This window comes from Oryza sativa, chromosome 9 (assembly GCF_034140825.1).
Source record: "Oryza sativa Japonica Group chromosome 9, ASM3414082v1".
NCBI lineage: Eukaryota > Viridiplantae > Streptophyta > Magnoliopsida > Poales > Poaceae > Oryza > Oryza sativa.
In genome coordinates, this window is record NC_089043.1 from 15,382,787 (window position 1) to 15,399,960 (window position 17,174).

A 17,174-nucleotide genomic window follows, 5' to 3' on the forward strand; every position below is an offset into this window, starting at 1 on the left:
TTGGATATTATAAAATAATCTCGCAGGCCTCCAGTAGCTAATTACCAGTTTTTTCGGTGTCCTACAACAAATACACGTTCTTGCTGTGTCCCCGGCCAATTACACGTTTTTTAGATGTCGCTTAGCAAATTTTAACCTAAATAAAAGAAAATACTAAAATTTCTCACCAAAAATCAAAATATCCCAGCTTATCTTTTATAAAACTGGTAGACCCATTACTTATACCCCGTTAGACATCTAACGACTTTCTATCAACTTTTTCTCAGCTTGTATATAGGAGCTATTTAACCATACATTTTGATATTGAAGCTTTTATCAATAAATGATCATTTTAGGAGATAAACAATAATCTCAAGATGATCATAGCATCTAAATTATATATATAATATATGAAGTCACGTGGCTAGTTGAACAGCATACTGATTGATTGTACTGAGCGTGTTGGTTGCACCAAGGAATCTTAAGTATGAAACAAGCATGATGTGGCCTCAGCAATATATAAGCCAATTACAGATATGAATTAAAAGACTATATCCATTTTTTTTTTGTAAAACTTGCTACAGTACATCGTGAATTTGTGACACATAACATAGAACAATCTAGAAACATATAATTATTACATGATGCTCTAGTTTAGTGGTAATTTGCAAAGCAAATACTACCACATCTATTTTAATTTTTCTTACTTAATTGGAGCGAGATAATTTATAATTGATGCCTTTACCCCATGCCAGGTTGTAGGACCAACCCACTTATATTTTCATCCTGGCTTACAGACATCAAAGCATTTAAAAGATGCTTCTTAAAGTGGGTTTATCCAAAAAATGAAGATAAAAAGAAATGAAAATTGAATGAAATTTGTCTAATTTAAAATTTGTTTTTGTTGGGTTTATAACCCATTCTAAATACAAATATTCAAATATTTTAGCAGGACTAATAAAATGAATATATTTAAAATTTCAAACAGAATCTAACAAAAAAATTGGACATTCATAGGAAACACATCTATTGTTTCAACACAAAATTTTCTCATGAATTAGAAACAACACGGTTTAAAGTAATTTAATTTCAGAATTTATATGTTGCAAGTAACCAGCGTTCAAAGCATGTTAAGTAAGTTCAATTTTAGTGTATGATAAAGTGAAAGAATATTTTTGATAGAAAACCATCCACACATGGACATTCGTAATAAAATTTTACGTACATGCCCATGCATGTGCGCGGGCTACCTTCCTAGTTATCTAAAATAGCTATAAATATTTTTTCTATGAAATGGGTTCCAATCTTTTCATCATATGGAATACGACCCTAATTTGATTCTATAACTATTCATTTAGATTTAATTGTTTTTAATATTAAAATGTGTAAGGGAGTAAGTTGTAAAATTAAAACAGAAGTAGGTGGGGTGACATTTTCTCTACTTATAAAGAATTATAAAGGAGTGTAGATATGCAATGTCACGGGTACCCAGTTCCACCTGTGTTTACAGGGAGAGAAATACTATAGATGGTCGATGAAAGAAAACAAAGTAACTACATTTAAGAATGTGGCTATCTACATCACTTGTATTTTTATCTCAATAATAGAGACGGTACCAATGCGAAGAGCGGGTTTTATTCAGAGTACTCCTGAGCTGCTATCTTGACTTTCTCTTCTCTGCATACGTTCCTACTAACTACAGGCAGCCGGTTATCAATTAAAGCAAGCGAGGTACAAGTTTTGGTTATAGAGTACTACCTCTGTTTTTTAATATATGACGCCATTGATTTTTTTATAAATGTTTCATCATTCGTCCTATTTAAATTTTATTTTGCAAATATATAAAATTTTAAGTTATGCTTAAAAAACATTTGACGATAAATCAAGTGACAATAAAAGGAAAAAGTACGAAAGCTATTGAACTATCGCAGTCGACCGAATTATCCCCTTAAACTCAAATAACACACGTTTTGTACCCTCAACTATTTGTACCGGACAAATACCCCCCCCAAGTACTATTTTTAGCGGCTTTGACTTGATCTAGCACATGTGACGCCAGCAAAGAGAATAATAAAAAATTATCTGGGCCCATATGTCATCTCTATCCCTCAGGCCAAGCCCTCCCAAGGAGGCGGAGTTGGAGGGAGTATTTCTATTTCAGCAAAGAGAATAAGATGAATAGTTAAACGTGTTTAAAAAAAATTAACGGCCTCATATATTAAAAAACGGAGGGAGTATTTCTATTTCTAGGTTAAGTTGCATACCATTGTTGATTGATTTACCAATGATTCCAACACCCTAAACTGGCCAAACCAAGTATCAGAATATCTAGCTTAAAGTTGCATACCACTGTTGATTGATTTACTAATGATTCAACACCCTAAACTGGCCAAACCAAGTATCAGAATATCTGGTACATAGAGCACATTGGATGCTTGGATCATGGATCTTAGTTCAGTTTCGGAAGAGAACAGAGCGTGATCTCTATTTATCCAATCGATCGGACCGATCCCCTTCTCCAATGAAACCAATACTAGAATCTCAGAGTCATCAATGAACCATTTATGTAATCATATTTAGTTTGAGACTGTCAGCATAAACAGTCCATTGAATTGTTCGATCATCCGATATATAGGATGATATGGAACTTAGTGTTATCAGTTACCAACGTACCTTTTTGTGTAGCAGTTAATCTGCTAGGAATTCATTTTAATTTTCATGGTACAAGATTATTCTACTGTACACTGGCACCAAATTAAAGAGTAGAAAAAAAACTCAGAAACAAAAAAAATGATCCAATAAAGATGCATCGCCCTACTCTATAATAGTATCAGAGCTTAACATTATCGATTAATGGTCTTGCGTGTGTTCATATATTTTGCTCTTACTTCAAGCTAAGGCTCCCTGTTTAATGTCTTTGATGCGAAGCACAGGGCAGCATGGCAAATCTGTTTGGCAAGGTTTATGGTCTGCCCAGCCGGCAGCACTTGGTACGATAACGGAGAAGCGAAGAACCGCGAGAGGAGCTCTTCTCCGTCTCTGTGCGATTGTCTTCTGTTCATGTCAAAGACGATGGCGCTTTAAGCTGGATGAACAAGAAGAAGAGGCGAGGGCTCAACTAGTTATTAGCGGAGAAGTTTTAGACCGAAACATGGTGGATGGGGACTTATCTATGTTTTCTATCCATGACAATGATGGGGGCTAGTTACCTGACCTAATGCTAGATAGATCAATTGAAAGACAGAGCTTTATACAGGTTTGGGCCCTTTTTCTAGAACTAATAGTTCTGTTTTGGTGGATTATTTTCTCGCCTATTAATTGTGTCGAGTTGTGTGTTGCCCTCAACGAACACTTCTAAGAAGTATTGTGTCTTGATGCGTCTATTTACATGCATGTGTCCTGACCAGTTTCTTTACTTCCAGAAAACAATCCTTTGCATAATAATATTTGTACCGATTCCATTGGAACCAATCCTTCTCAGAAAATACTACCATTCATTAGCCATGTTATTGCCTTTTTTTGAGCTACCTGTCGACCTGACAGTAATGGAAGGAAAAGCAGTTGCTGTTTCATTATTTCAAACTCAATCGCATATATGCAGCTATATGGGCTATGGTTTTAAGTAGGTGAATATCTCATTGGTGGACATACTCTTGCTTCAATCTTTCTTTGTGGTATAGCATTTGAGAAACATCAATTCTAATGTTGGTTAAGTGTATAATTGAAGAACTAGCATACCTTCAGGTTTCATGAAACATTACTGTTTGCTTACGAATTTTCATGTGCCATACTTGATATTTGGTGTCAAGTTTTTCTTTCTCAATTTACAAAATTCAAATAGACCTTGCCATATGACAATTTGAAATACTTGAATATGAATCAAATTTAGATCTCCTTTTTGCCCGCAGCAACGCGTGGGGTGCTGACTAGTTTGTATTGATTACCTTATTCTTTTTAACCAGCTTGGACATTTTTTATTGGTTCAACTAGATGCTTTGTATAATTGCTTAGTCATGCTTAGAAACATTAGTATCATTTTATGCATGAATAACTAATGAATCACTTATGATTAATGATGGTTAATTAATGATAGCTCATGATGGTTAGTCGTGTTTAGTTAATTAATATTCATATTAAAACTTGATTAATGATGCGTTGTGAGCTCATAGTTGTGTTGGTTGTACAAATGATAATTAAGAACCGACCCGCAAGCTACTAGTGTGAAGCATTTATCGTACTAACCACAAGCCAGCATGAGCGATGACTGGACTATTTTTATAGCATGATTCATTGTGAGGTACCAGACTGAGAAGTGACAGAGATAAGCCCATGGGAATCGCTGGGGAGTCTTTTATGGGTTATGGATAGATGACAATCCGGGAATGGTTAACTGCTTTGAGTTGTATTATGTGAAAGATCTTGTCACGATTTTTCCTTTATAGTACCATGGTATTATCTCGGGGCATGGCAACATGTGTGGAAACATATCTTGTGGGTACATTGCTACACCTCTAGCTAGAGTAAAACTATTCGAATAGTCATGCCCAAAGTTATGGGCAAGCCTAGCAAATGCTTTTCGTGAGTAGTCCCACACTACTCATTAGTGACTAAATTGGTGATGATAATTTGTTAGCTCTTGTTATGGAGTTTATATCTCTTCAGCCGAGTTTGATAGTTCGGAGATGGTTTGGGCCTTGTATGTTGTATAGTGTTAATCAACATTGTTATTTAATTAATCTACTGTTTTACTACTCTTAAACGTGTACTATATGTTACATTTGGAAACAATCCCTATCATGCCATTCTTTGTTATCCTGTGCATCTGCATATTTGTTATGTGGCTTGCGGAGTATTTCATATGCTCACCTTTAATCATCAAACCACAGTTGGAGAAGTACTCTGAAGGAGAAGACCTTTGGTTTATAATCTAGTTGAGCTACCTGTGGAAGTGAAGTTGAAGACATCGCTAGATCGTCTTTCCCATATTGTTTCCTTGTGAGTATTATATTGGACCTGAACGAGAATAGAATGCATAGATTAGTTTAAAATTACTAGTAAATTTCCAAGCATGACAAACAAGACAGGTACAAAATGACAGATCCAAGAGAGGTGATGAGGGCATGAGGCAGATTGAGACAATCAAGAAGAACGGAGGATGGAGGCAAGCAAATCCGAGGGACAAACCTTGCAAATGGCGACTGTTGTTGCCTCCAGAACCCGACATCGAGTCGCTGGGTCCGGGAGCAGCTGAGCCATAGCCACCAGCAGGAGAAGCGTCGCCGCCTAGAGAGTCCGAGCCACCGCGAAGGTTGGTGGCGCCGTTGACGCTGACTCCGGGAACAGCTAAGTCTTCGACGCAGGCAACAAAGTAGAGCCACCGACGACGGCGTTGAAGGGTTTTGGACGACACGGTTAGGCGGACATGGGAGCAATGGAACCCTAGTGTTGACGTACAAAGGAAGCTGGCATATATCAGATATATAGCTTGCATCATAACTTATTTTGTTTTATAATCGCTTCTGTTACTGAATTGTTATTCAATTCTTTTTGCGTGCTACAAGGCAAGATGACACTTGGGGGCAAACCTCCCTCATAGCCTCCTAGGTTGATGGGGTGACCACCTACGGTGCATGTCTCGTGGCATTACTCCACATATTTTTTTTCGTGGCACCCCAAACGCTCCCACATATTTGGTCGGCAGTCGCAGCGGTGGGAGCAGAATCTTGGACTGCCGTGAGACGGCGATGAGGCGTAGGCCAGAAGAAGCAAGACTCCGGTGGGCTCGTCCAACATCAGCAGGAGCTTGCCGTTGTTGATGCAGTCCAAGCAATGCTTCCCCTGCATCTCCCTGAAATGCTTTTCCATCTAAGCTTCGGTCGGACATGTGGACAAAAGTTTGTGCTTGACTATGGTGTCCATGGCCTGCATCAGCCAAAGCCTAGTGCCAAAAGCCGCGGCAGCGATCACTCTTCACCTGGGGCTTCCTAGTGGGCGCGCAAGCGCCAGCTGCTCAACTCGCGCTGCGCAATCCCCACCCCCGTAATCAGCATTAATTACCATAATCAGTACTATTATTTAAAAAATACATAATGAGTATGTAAAAATCAACACAGAAAAGGATATGATAACGAAACATGTAAACATTTTCGATATCTTTGTTACATATTATTTGAGCAATGATACCCTATAGTTAGAAAGCTCACAAACAGCTTACTGTTACACTGAAGCAAACTATTGCTTTGCAATACCCACACCTATTAAGGATCCTACCGGCATTGTTTATGAAGACAAACTGTATATAAATCATTGTGTCTTAACACAGAAGAAATCGTCTAGAGAGAAATCAGTTGTTTTATTTTAGACTTGAAGAAGAGAGCCATCAGTATGTTCCAAAGCGAGCTATCAATGGTTTTTTTCATCTTACCAATGGACTAAACATGGACATCGAAGATGTGTTATCTCTTACTACATTTTCCAAGTAACCCATCCCCATGAGCTTCCTCCAATTCATGGTTTTCCTTCAATTGCAAGACCACGGCGGACATCATTAGCCTTTGAGAAGCAATATCTGTTATGCACATCATCATGGCATCTAGAACCTTCCACATGGAGTTGAAAATATAGGAACCTCCTAGACGTTCATCGGCAACTGAGGTGATGTTACCAGTGACAATCTGCATCATGTGCTGAATGATGTGGCCATTTCCAGGTATTATGGGAAGTTCACCGATAGTTACCTCTAGTAAAACAACACCGAAGCTGTCAACGTCACTGCTGTCAGTAAGCCTATCGGTGATGTAGTGCCAAAAAATAGCCCATATTGATAAACATAATGATAGCGCCAAGTGATTAAGGATAATATTGTATAGAATCACTAAAATATATGAATATGCAGCACAAACGAGTCACCTTAGCTCAGCACGAACGCTCATCACAAATGTCTAGATCTGTACTAGTGCTGGAGCATACAAGTACTAATGATAGATTATGTGAAATAGGACATAAGAAGCAATAAGGAAATGTGCAAACAATCTTTGCTAAGGATTAATTGGAGTTGTAGTATCAGAAGAATATTGGAGCTAATGTGAGTAATAGTTGACACACATAGATAGATGCAAACTATACATTATGGGCCATATACACACCTATCATGATCCTTCCATGACATCTATGTTTTATACTGGCTGTCTCAATTATTGACATTAACAAAACAAACAGGCTGTGCATGCACATTGTATATATCGTTATAGACTTGTCACAGGGATCCATCAATGTAGTGAAAGCCAAGGCTAGGTATGTATTATTTAATCATCTTGCCGATGGACCAAATGTCGACATCGAAGACATGGTATCACTTGCTAGGTTTTCCTTGTCTCCTCTGTCCCCTTGAACTTCCACCAAGTCTAGGCTTTCCTTCAGCTGAACAACCACGTCAGCCATCTTTGGCCTTTGAGTAGCTATATCTGTTGTGCACATCATGGCGATGTTAACAACTTTCCACATGGAGCTAACATTGTAGGCACCTCCAAGATGTGCGTCTGCAACTGAGCTAATGTTACCACTGACAATCTTTTTCTTCACACGTTGAACAATGTGACCTTTTTCAGGTATTATAGGAGGCTCGCCAGTTGTTATCTCTAGTAAAACAATGCCGAAGCTGTAAACGTCGCTGCTCTCGGTGAGCCTACCAGTGGTGTAGTACCTAAAATTGACCCGTGTTAATATATGTAGAGATTGCATAAGTGATTATAGTGTGTAGAAGAGATTCATACTCAGAGTCAATATAACCCATAGATCCAGCTGCAACGGCTGAAATATGAGTTCCAAAATCTGCTATTTTTGCTTTAAAATTTTGACCCAACAGAATGTTGTTCGTCTTCATATCCCCATGAATTATTGGCAAGTTGCAACCCTTATGGAGATAATCCAGGCCTACAAATAAGGAAACTATAGTTAGAAGAAAAGATGAGCCATAACACTTTTGCTTTGTTTTTTTTGCCTTGCTATTATAGAATACCTTGTGCAGCTTCAAGTGCAACTCTTACGCGTGTCTTCCAATTCAAATTTTCTCCCATACCAATTTTCCCTTTTAATATATTCACAGACAAACAGTTAGAAAGGAATTCTACGAGCAACTTCAAATAGCAATTAAGGGAGTTGTAAAACACTCGTCTCTTGTGTGTGTGCACACATCGGCAGGGGGAGCAATAACATAAATAATCAAAATAGTATTGTCCCTTTAACAACAAAAAGTAGTTAATGCGGTGATCTCTAAGAATCATACTAGATATCACTTTGTATCATAGGGACTAGCAAAGCACAGATGTAGATTACACCTATAAAAAAGCTTGTACATCACATATGCATTCATGTCTTAAAAATCAGTCAAGATGGATTTTCATGTCCAACTAATTGAAAACAATTATTCCATATGCAATTATGTTTAAAATATTTACATGATGTGTGAATCAATTATGTTGAGAATGAAACAATGAACAAATATGACAGTTCTAAAAAAAACAATGACGACAAAACTTCTACAAATGATTGGAAATACAAGATCAAGATACTTCCTTAAAGATGACAACTAAATTTGTTGTCGTATCTATAGTGAGTTTAATTAACGAAGGCCATGGAGTTCCCTTATGTAGAGATTGCCAATATGCCGCCACTAAACAAAAATCGGTATCTTTATTTTTTAAGAAACACATATAGGCACATTACTAAATAAAGTGATAATTAAGTTCTCACTTGTAACTGTGGTCATTCCGTGTATTAAGTACTTATAGTAGTTATTGTGCTGCAAATTGCTTCGTACATCTATAGGGAGCATGTAGAACATTAAGTTAGTTTACGCTATGTGTAGGTGCTCACTTGTGTCCAACTATCCTCCCTATGATTTCGCAACATTCAATACTTTGAAGTTTGCAATGGACAAACCTCTTAGATAATCACAAAGATTGCCTCTAGACATATACTCGTAGACAAGTGCTAAATGTTCCTTCTCCCAGCAGTACCCAACCAAACAAACAAGATTTCTGTGATGCACCTTGGTCAAGCTCTGAACCTGTACTATAAGCAAGAGGAAGGTTAAGTCTGTTAGGCTGTGTTCGATTGTGGGGCTTGGGAACCCCTCCCCACAACACACAAAACGGAGCAGAGGTTTAGCGTGTGATTAATTAGGTATTATCTAAAAAATTTAAAAAATAGATTAATTAATATATTTTAAGGCAACTTTTCTATAATGTTTTATGCCAAAAATACATCGTTTAGCAGTTTGGGAAACTTGAGTGTGGAAAACGAGGGACTAAAGTTGGGAACTTGCACCAAAGAACACGAGGGACTAATGTGTATGAAATCTCACTGTGGCTGTGATTAAGTTATATGACAGTGACAATATTGACTTTGTCTGTGGTGAACTTAGTGGTAACTGAATTTGTCACCTCAGCTAAAAATTGATCAAGCCCATGCGAAGACAATTCAGACCGCATCTTGATAGCAACCTCAGTACTGTCTTCTAAACAACCGTAGTACACATGCCCGAAGCCTCCATGCCCAATTAAATGTTTGAAGTTATCAGTAAACTTCTCTAGCTCCTGATACGTGAATCGGCGATTTTCAGGTTCTTGTAAATGGTCCCAATGATTTGTGATATGTCCAGGAGCACCCCTGAGTTCTGGTACCATGGCAAGATCAGTTGAAGAAGCTAGTGCAAAAAAAAAAAGTATTAGCAATATTACATTGAGTTATTAAACCATAAGAGTCAATTATTTTCAGTACAGACTATTATAACAGAGCATACGTACTATTGAGCTTTCTTTTGGCTCTCCATATCAAATATGTGAGAACAAGTATGGCCAGTACCAGCACTGGGGCCACTACGGAAACAGCCAAGGTAACGGCTCTATTTCTTGACAGGGATGGAGTAACAGGTGTTTTGCACATATTTCCATCAGTCTCATAACTGAAATTACATAAAACTATCAGTCCTGAAGGGTTCAAAAGAATCGTTGTTCAGTGCTAATTTGCCTAAAGATTACTGAAAGAAACCAACGTTAATAAAAATATCCAAACCTGAAATCAATTGATCCATTATTTTTGAGGAGGGAGTATGGAATTGTCCCATTAAGTTGGTTGCATGATAAGTTTCTGTACAAAGAGATATATAATTTTGGCATTAAGCAATATGTCTATGGCTTGTTAACAAACTGCAGACTTTTATAACAACACTGTAAAGTTCCAAGTATAAGTATCAAACCACTTTAAATACCGTCAGGTACTCAGATATCTTTAAAATTACCAAGAGTTTTTATGTTCAGCTTTGGATACTGTGGTACATAGAGAATTACCAGCTCTGTCCCATAAAAAAACAAACCTAGTACGAGATGTGACACAAACCTAATACGAATTCGGACACGTATAGTAACACTTGGCCAAACTGTTAATGAGGTTGTTTTTCATATGATATGATTTCTTTTATAGGTTCAGAACCATGATAACAGTCTTACAGGTGGGTACTATGATAACTGGGATCTTCATGTCCCTGGTTTAAAGTCTCAATTATATATTTCAATTGATTTAGTGATTCTGAATGAAAAATAATAGATACTAAGTGGTACCCTCTCTGGAGTCTCAAGAATAGTATTCCTTCACTACAGGGGGTAGCTTGTAGCCCAAGAGCAGCCAATATCCACTCGCACTCACCCCTAGTTATCATACCTTTAGTTCATTTTTACCACTTTATGAAAGTAAAGCTGCATCACTCTTGATTAGGGGTGAAAACAATACTGAAACGGACGAAAACCATCATTATCGTTTTCGTTTTCATTTTTTTTCGCAATCGGAATCGGAACCGGAAACTCCGGATATGAAAACGGAATCGAATATTATCGAAACCGAAAACGGAGCAAAAACGAACCAACGCGAATACGGTAACGAAAAATTATGAGAATACAAAACCCCTCAAACCAATAAATCCAATTCTCAAGTCTCAACGGTCAACGATTCATCATAAAACACAATCATATAAGTCCAATTTTTAAGTCTCAACAGTACATCACAAAACACAATCTATGGAATAAATTATCTATGTTTAAGAGAGTAATGATGTTGATTAATCCCAATGCAGAAAAAAAATATTCTTATATAACTTCAGATTTGCATAACAAATATATTTTAAAGAATAACAGCCAAACACCATGGTATTCACTATTCAGTGCTTAAAAATGAATCCAGGGTATTTTAGTTAGAAAATTTCTGGAAAGTTTCCGACTTATTCCGAGTTCCGACGGAAACTGGCCTTATCATTTCCGATTCCGTTTCCGAGAAAATATTTTCGAATTCGTTTCCGTTTCCGAAAAATTCCAAAAAAACTCCGACCGACAGATTCCGTTTTTTAAAATAGGTCCAGAATCCGGAAAGTTTCCGTACCATTTTCACCCCTCTAGATAATATTTAGTCGGTGTTTTTCATTTTTAATGGAAGATGATGCATAGTCATGTCAATTGGGAGTTTTAAATGCAGAACAACTGAAGGCAGAGGGGATCTCAGATATACTTACAAGTACTTGAGGGCAGTAAACAATGTGAAAGAATTGGATATCGACCCATGCAATTCGCTGTTGGAAAGATCACTGCATAATAATTTCAAGTAATCCAACAAAATTTAGCCTGATGTATACAATTAATAATGCTAGTACATGCATACCTTTCAAATATACTCACAGAGATATTATCCTCATGATTTTATCACCTGCATCGCTGCATTTCACACCATCCCAAACATATTCATGTGGAAAACAAGGATCACCCATCCAGTTCTTCTTTATTCCATACTCATATTTAATAGCCATGATCGCATCAACTAGCATACGAGGAAAAAAAATAGGAGTTCAAGAGGGAGAGTTGATAATGTTTGTTTAGTGTACCTCAACCGAGACCGACAGATATAGCGAGCTTACAATCTTGGGAGAACGTTGTTGGATTGTCATGGACAATACGACCGTAGACCTCGTAAGCGTTGAGGATGGGGGGCAGAGCTGATATGGCAGTTGCAGCAATGGTGAAGTTATACTTGCCTTCAGAATCGCTGGACCAGCTGCCGGTGACTGACAAACCATTTAGGTACGGTGTACTGTATGGGCTGCTATGCACGCCGTTGTCGATGGAAACTGTAAATTCCCGGGACTTGTTGTTCTGGAAGTCAGCGAAATGCAGGATCACGAAGTGGTTACGAAGAAGGACGTCTACTTGGCCGGAAAAGAAAACTAGTTTCATGGAGTTGCCACTCGGCACAATGGCTTTCTGGAGAACAGGCGAGGGCACCGCAAATTCGGTGCTAGGTTGGATGGTAGTTTGGGTGGAAATGTTTGTCGACAAGGGATGGGCTTCATCTGTGGACCAGAACCGATCGTACTGATCATCAGGGTACCTGTATATGTGAAATTTGATATATAAGACGATTACCAATTAATAGAAACGCAAATTGACTAGGAATACTAGCCATTAACCAATGCATCCACTACACCAGATCCTCACATCTCTGACGGGATACCTGTGACGGGCAAACGAAATGGTCACTGATGACCGTCACCTCTGACGGGTCATACGGGATGTCGTCATCGGTGAGGCATCCAGCTACGACCCATCACAGGTAACTAGTCACCTGTGACGGGTTAAAAATAGAACCCGTCACAGGTGAGGTTACCTCACCTCAAACGGGTTTAAGTCCTAACCCGTTACAGGTGACTAGTTACCTGTGACGGGTCGCAGCCGAACAGCCCGTCAGAGGTGAGGTTTACTCACCTCAAACGGCTTTAAGTCCCAGCCCGTTTGAGATGACTTCTGCCACTGTATATATATATGTCTCCTCTCCCAGCGGGGGCCCACATGAGGACATAAGGTCGGCCGGCTCCCTCTTCTCCACTTCTCCTCTATCTCTTCGACTTCTTCTCTATCTCTCCTCTCTTTCTCTATGCCGTGGCGGCTGGGGCGGCGGCGACGGCCCGGCCGCCAAATCCGGCAGGGGCGGGAGGGGAGGCGCAGCGGCGCCGAGCCAGCGGGGGCGGCGGCGGCGGCCCAGCCGCCAGATCTGGCAGGGCGGGAGGGGAGGCGTGGCGGCGCGGAGCCGGCGAGGGCGGCGGCAGCGGCGCGGCCGCCAGATCCTGCAGGGGCGGGTGGGGAGGCGCGGCGGCGGTCCGGCCGCTAGATCCGGCATGGGCGAGGGGAGGCGTGGTGGTGGACGACGGATCTGGAGCCGTGGCGCCGTGGCGGCCGACGGCGGGTGGGGAGGCGGCTGAGGCCCGCGGCGGCAGCGGTCTCCATCTCTGCCGCCTCTGCCGGCGACGCCTCCAGCCTCCGCCTCCCACCGGCTTTTAACGCCCACGCCGTCGCCGCCTCCTGACCGCCGGTCGCCAGATCTGGCCACCGGGAAGCCGGATCTGGCCACCGGCGCCTTTCCTCGCCTCCTGGCTGCCGATGTCGCCAAGTTTGGCCTCCGGGAAGCCGGATCTGGCCGCCGGCGCCTTCCCTCGCCTCCCAGCCGCCGACGCCACCGCGGATCCGGCCACCAACACCTTCGCCACCTCCACAACCTCTTCCCCGACTACCGGACGCCGCCTCCTCCGCCGCCGACCGATGAACACCATATCCGGCCTCCACAAGGTCGGGGGACGCGGATCCAGCGTCCGCGGCCTTTACCTTCCGCCACCGACCGCCGGCCGCCTCCGCCACTGACCGCCGGCCGCCGGATTTGTTTGTGCTTGATGTTGTTTGTGCTTGATTTGCTCATGTTTGTTGCTTGTGTGGATGTGTAGTTTGTTAAAATGGACATGGATACTTGTGTGATGTATATTGTCAGATTGCTTCATGTGTAGTTGTTTGTTGAGATGTATTTGATTTAAAATACAAAGTTATTGTATCATGTGCATCTTGAGATGTATTTGATTTTTCTTCATTTCGTACATTTGGGCTGAGGCATTTCTTTTTTTTTTGGGTGATTTTTGACATCTGTGACGGGTGAGAACTAAAACCAGTCACAGCTGTTTCGTCACCTTTGACGGGTTGCAAAGAGTCATCCGTCACATGTGTGAGTCACCTGTGACGGCTATATTTTTTAGCCCGTCAAAGGTTTTAATTACCAGTGACGGGCTTTCACCCGTCAAAAGTGAGGTGTAGTCATCAGTGACCACTTGTCTCTGACCAGAACCAAATCCGTCAAAGGTGAGGGTTAGAGCCCGTCACAGATAACTGGATCCGGCCTAGTGATCGCACGAGCTCCATAGTTTTGTTTTCTTAAAAAAATCAATACCATCTAGGTATTTACTAATTCAGACTGCAATTGTTAAATCATCCAAACATGACAATTGAGCTTCCGAGGACAACACAATATGTATTAATTTAAACTTCAAATTATTAAATCATAAAAAACTAATTATTACTCCACACCAACAAGAAATCTATAGTTGATATTATATTATTACTTTTTCATATTTTTTAAATTTGGATTTATTAAATCAAAATGGCATATATAATGATTCAAACGAAGTGCAACTACAGTTTCACACCAAAAACCGGGACTACTTTCAAATTGAATCTATTTTTGAATCAGTGTGCATTTAGGATCCTTTTTTGTCTGTATGAATTAAAATCATTTTATTTTCTTTTGTAAAAATCAGTATCGCTGCTGGTCGTCTCCCAAACATAGCTGGTAATGTGGAACCGCGAGTAATGCCCAGTTTGTAGTGCGTTGTTTAGCTAAATTAATAAAATCAGAAAATAGCTTCAAGTGATATATTGGTTAACGTACAACTGACTAACTGAGCTGCAAAATGTACAAGATCCAAGGAAATTAAGAACATATATACCTTACTAAATTGTCATCGTCAGGGCTAGATCCCACGTTGCTCCGAACATAGAGGGAGAGTGACACATTGCCCATGACAGCCGGGTAGGGCAAGATACCGAGAGGCCTCAACTCCACCGTGGACACGAACGGCGTGCCCTGGCCGATGTTGATGAGGCAAACCGGCGCCTAGCTCGCCCATGCCACGAACACCGCTTCGTGAACATTATAACCATCATTTCCGTCGGTGGTGTCTATACTCACGGTGTCCCAGTGTTTCACACCAAGGGTAAGGTTGAATTTTAGCGATGGGTTGTCCATGCCGTCGTAGTTGCCATACAAGAAATCCAGCCTGACCAAGTACTTCGACCCGATATGGGTGGGCAGCGAGTAGCAGTTGCGCTGACCCTTGGCAGATGGGAAGCTCCTGACCGTGTGGAGAGTACGTGTGTCAGGGCCCCACCAGCGATTGCGGTATACGGTGGTCACCTTCTGATTCTCGCCGCCGTCGATGTACGGGCCGTCTGGGACGTAAGTGAGGCCGGTCAGGTCGCCCAGGTAGCTGCTGTCTGCCTCCAGGCCGCAGTCAATGCTTATGAAACCTATTGCCCAAAGAGAAATGCCATAAAAAATTTTTAATCTCCACCTGTTAGTATAGAAGCTAACGTGGTAACTTCTTTGTTTAATTTCTTAAGGCAGCCTCCATACAATATGTCCCAATTATAGGTCTATTACTCTTCTAATTCTACACTCTCCAGATGTTAGGTCTCAACTCAATGGTACTGATTTCTCCCACCTCATCAACCCCATTACAATTCCTTCTTTCTACTAACATGTCCTCATTATAGCATAGAAACGGTATTCCGAGCCAACACTAATGTTCATAACAATAAACAGCAATGATACTTCAATTATCACTGTCGGTTCTCGATATGAACCAACAATGATATGATTTGAAAATACCAACCAACAGTGGTATAAATTGAAAATATCACTGCTGATTCATAATAGAAACAGGCACTATGCTTAACGGACCACATAGTCTGGCCCATGTCACACCCTGAAGTTCTCCTCCCAAGCCTAAAATTTAATTTATAAATGACCCTAAGAAAATGCCGGTACAAATCAAGAGAAAACCCTAATAAAGTAATGCAAATAATAATCGAAACTGGCATGTGGAATTTTTCTGGAGTTCTACATATCGAAATTCGCTAACAAGATTTTTATTGGAATTTTCAGAGCCCTAGAGATAATTTTAACCAATTCAAATTGAGCAAGCAATATTTTAATTCCAGGGAAAATCCTTTTCTTCCTTTTTCTTTTTCTTTTTCCCCTTTTCTTTTCGAATGGGCCGCCGACCCATTCTCTCCCTCTCCCCCTCCCCCGCTGGGCCGGCCGCAGGCCGAGGCCCAGCCAGCCCGCCCGCCTCCCTCCTCTCCCGGGGACGCCGACAGATGGGGCCCACCTGTCGGGTCCTTCCCCAACCTCCGGCCGTCACCGCCGCCGCCGAAACCGCCGCCCCGCCTCCTCTGAGCCACTTCGGCCACGCCGCGTGTGCTCCCCGCCTTCCCCACGCCCACCCCCCTCTCTCTCTCGCCCGCGCCCTCAACCGAGATGGGCGGGATTCGTTTTTTGAATTCCCCCACTCTCTCTCTCTCTCTCCCCACCTCCCACCTCCCACGTCGCCGGCGAAATCGGGAGCACCTAGGCCGTTCCCGACCTTCCCGCCCCTATAAAATCCATCCCCGCGTCCTCCTCCTCGCTTTTCCTTTTGCCGCCGGCCTCTCCCGAGCTCTCCATCGCCCCCACGCCGTGTAACCACTCGCCGCCGCCGCTCCCGCTACTCCGGCCGCCGCTAGCCGCTGCTAGGGTCGCCGCCGCACCGCGCCGTCGCTGCCGTCGGGTTCGCGAGGCCGAACTCCACCTCGTCCGCCGCTCCTCCGTCGAGATTCGTCGCCGGAACCCGCATCCCCTCGCGCTCAGGTGAGCCCTACCCCTACCGCCGCCTTCGGCCATGGATGCCGGCCGCCGTGGTTCATCTCCCTCCCTCTAATCTCTCTCTCTTCCTTCCTTAGGGCATCCCGAAGCTCGTCCGCCCGTCGCCGCCGTCTTCCCGTGGCTCGCCGTCGCCGTTAGCCATCGTCTCCCTTAGCGCCGGCCACTCGCGGTGAGGCATTCATCTCCTCTATTCCCCTTCCTCTCCCTCCTAGTGCCAAGCCGCCGCTTCAAATCGCGCGCCGTCGCTTTCGACCGCCACCGCCGCCTCCCGTGCCGCCGGTCGCCGTCGCCGTCGACCGCGTGCCGCCGCCGCTAGCCATGGCCGGCCGGCCGGCTTTGGAGCCAAGCCAAGCCCG

At 42.2% G+C, this 17,174-nt stretch overlaps 1 protein-coding gene across 1 annotated transcript; it reads right to left on the reverse strand.

Moving 5' to 3' along the window:
• Window positions 1–6,999: 6,999 nt before the first annotated feature.
• Window positions 7,000–16,620, reverse strand: LOC4346820 (probable LRR receptor-like protein kinase At1g51890). Its single transcript, XM_026020257.2, is given in 12 exon segments — window positions 7,000–7,681; window positions 7,752–7,911; window positions 7,997–8,065; window positions 8,920–9,046; window positions 9,423–9,685; window positions 9,786–9,943; window positions 10,054–10,128; window positions 11,540–11,611; window positions 11,703–11,841; window positions 11,939–12,408; window positions 14,843–15,496; window positions 16,541–16,620. Coding segments are annotated over 12 exon segments (2,661 nt in total). The 3' UTR covers window positions 7,000–7,287.
• Between the last annotated feature and the right edge of the window lie 554 nt (window positions 16,621–17,174).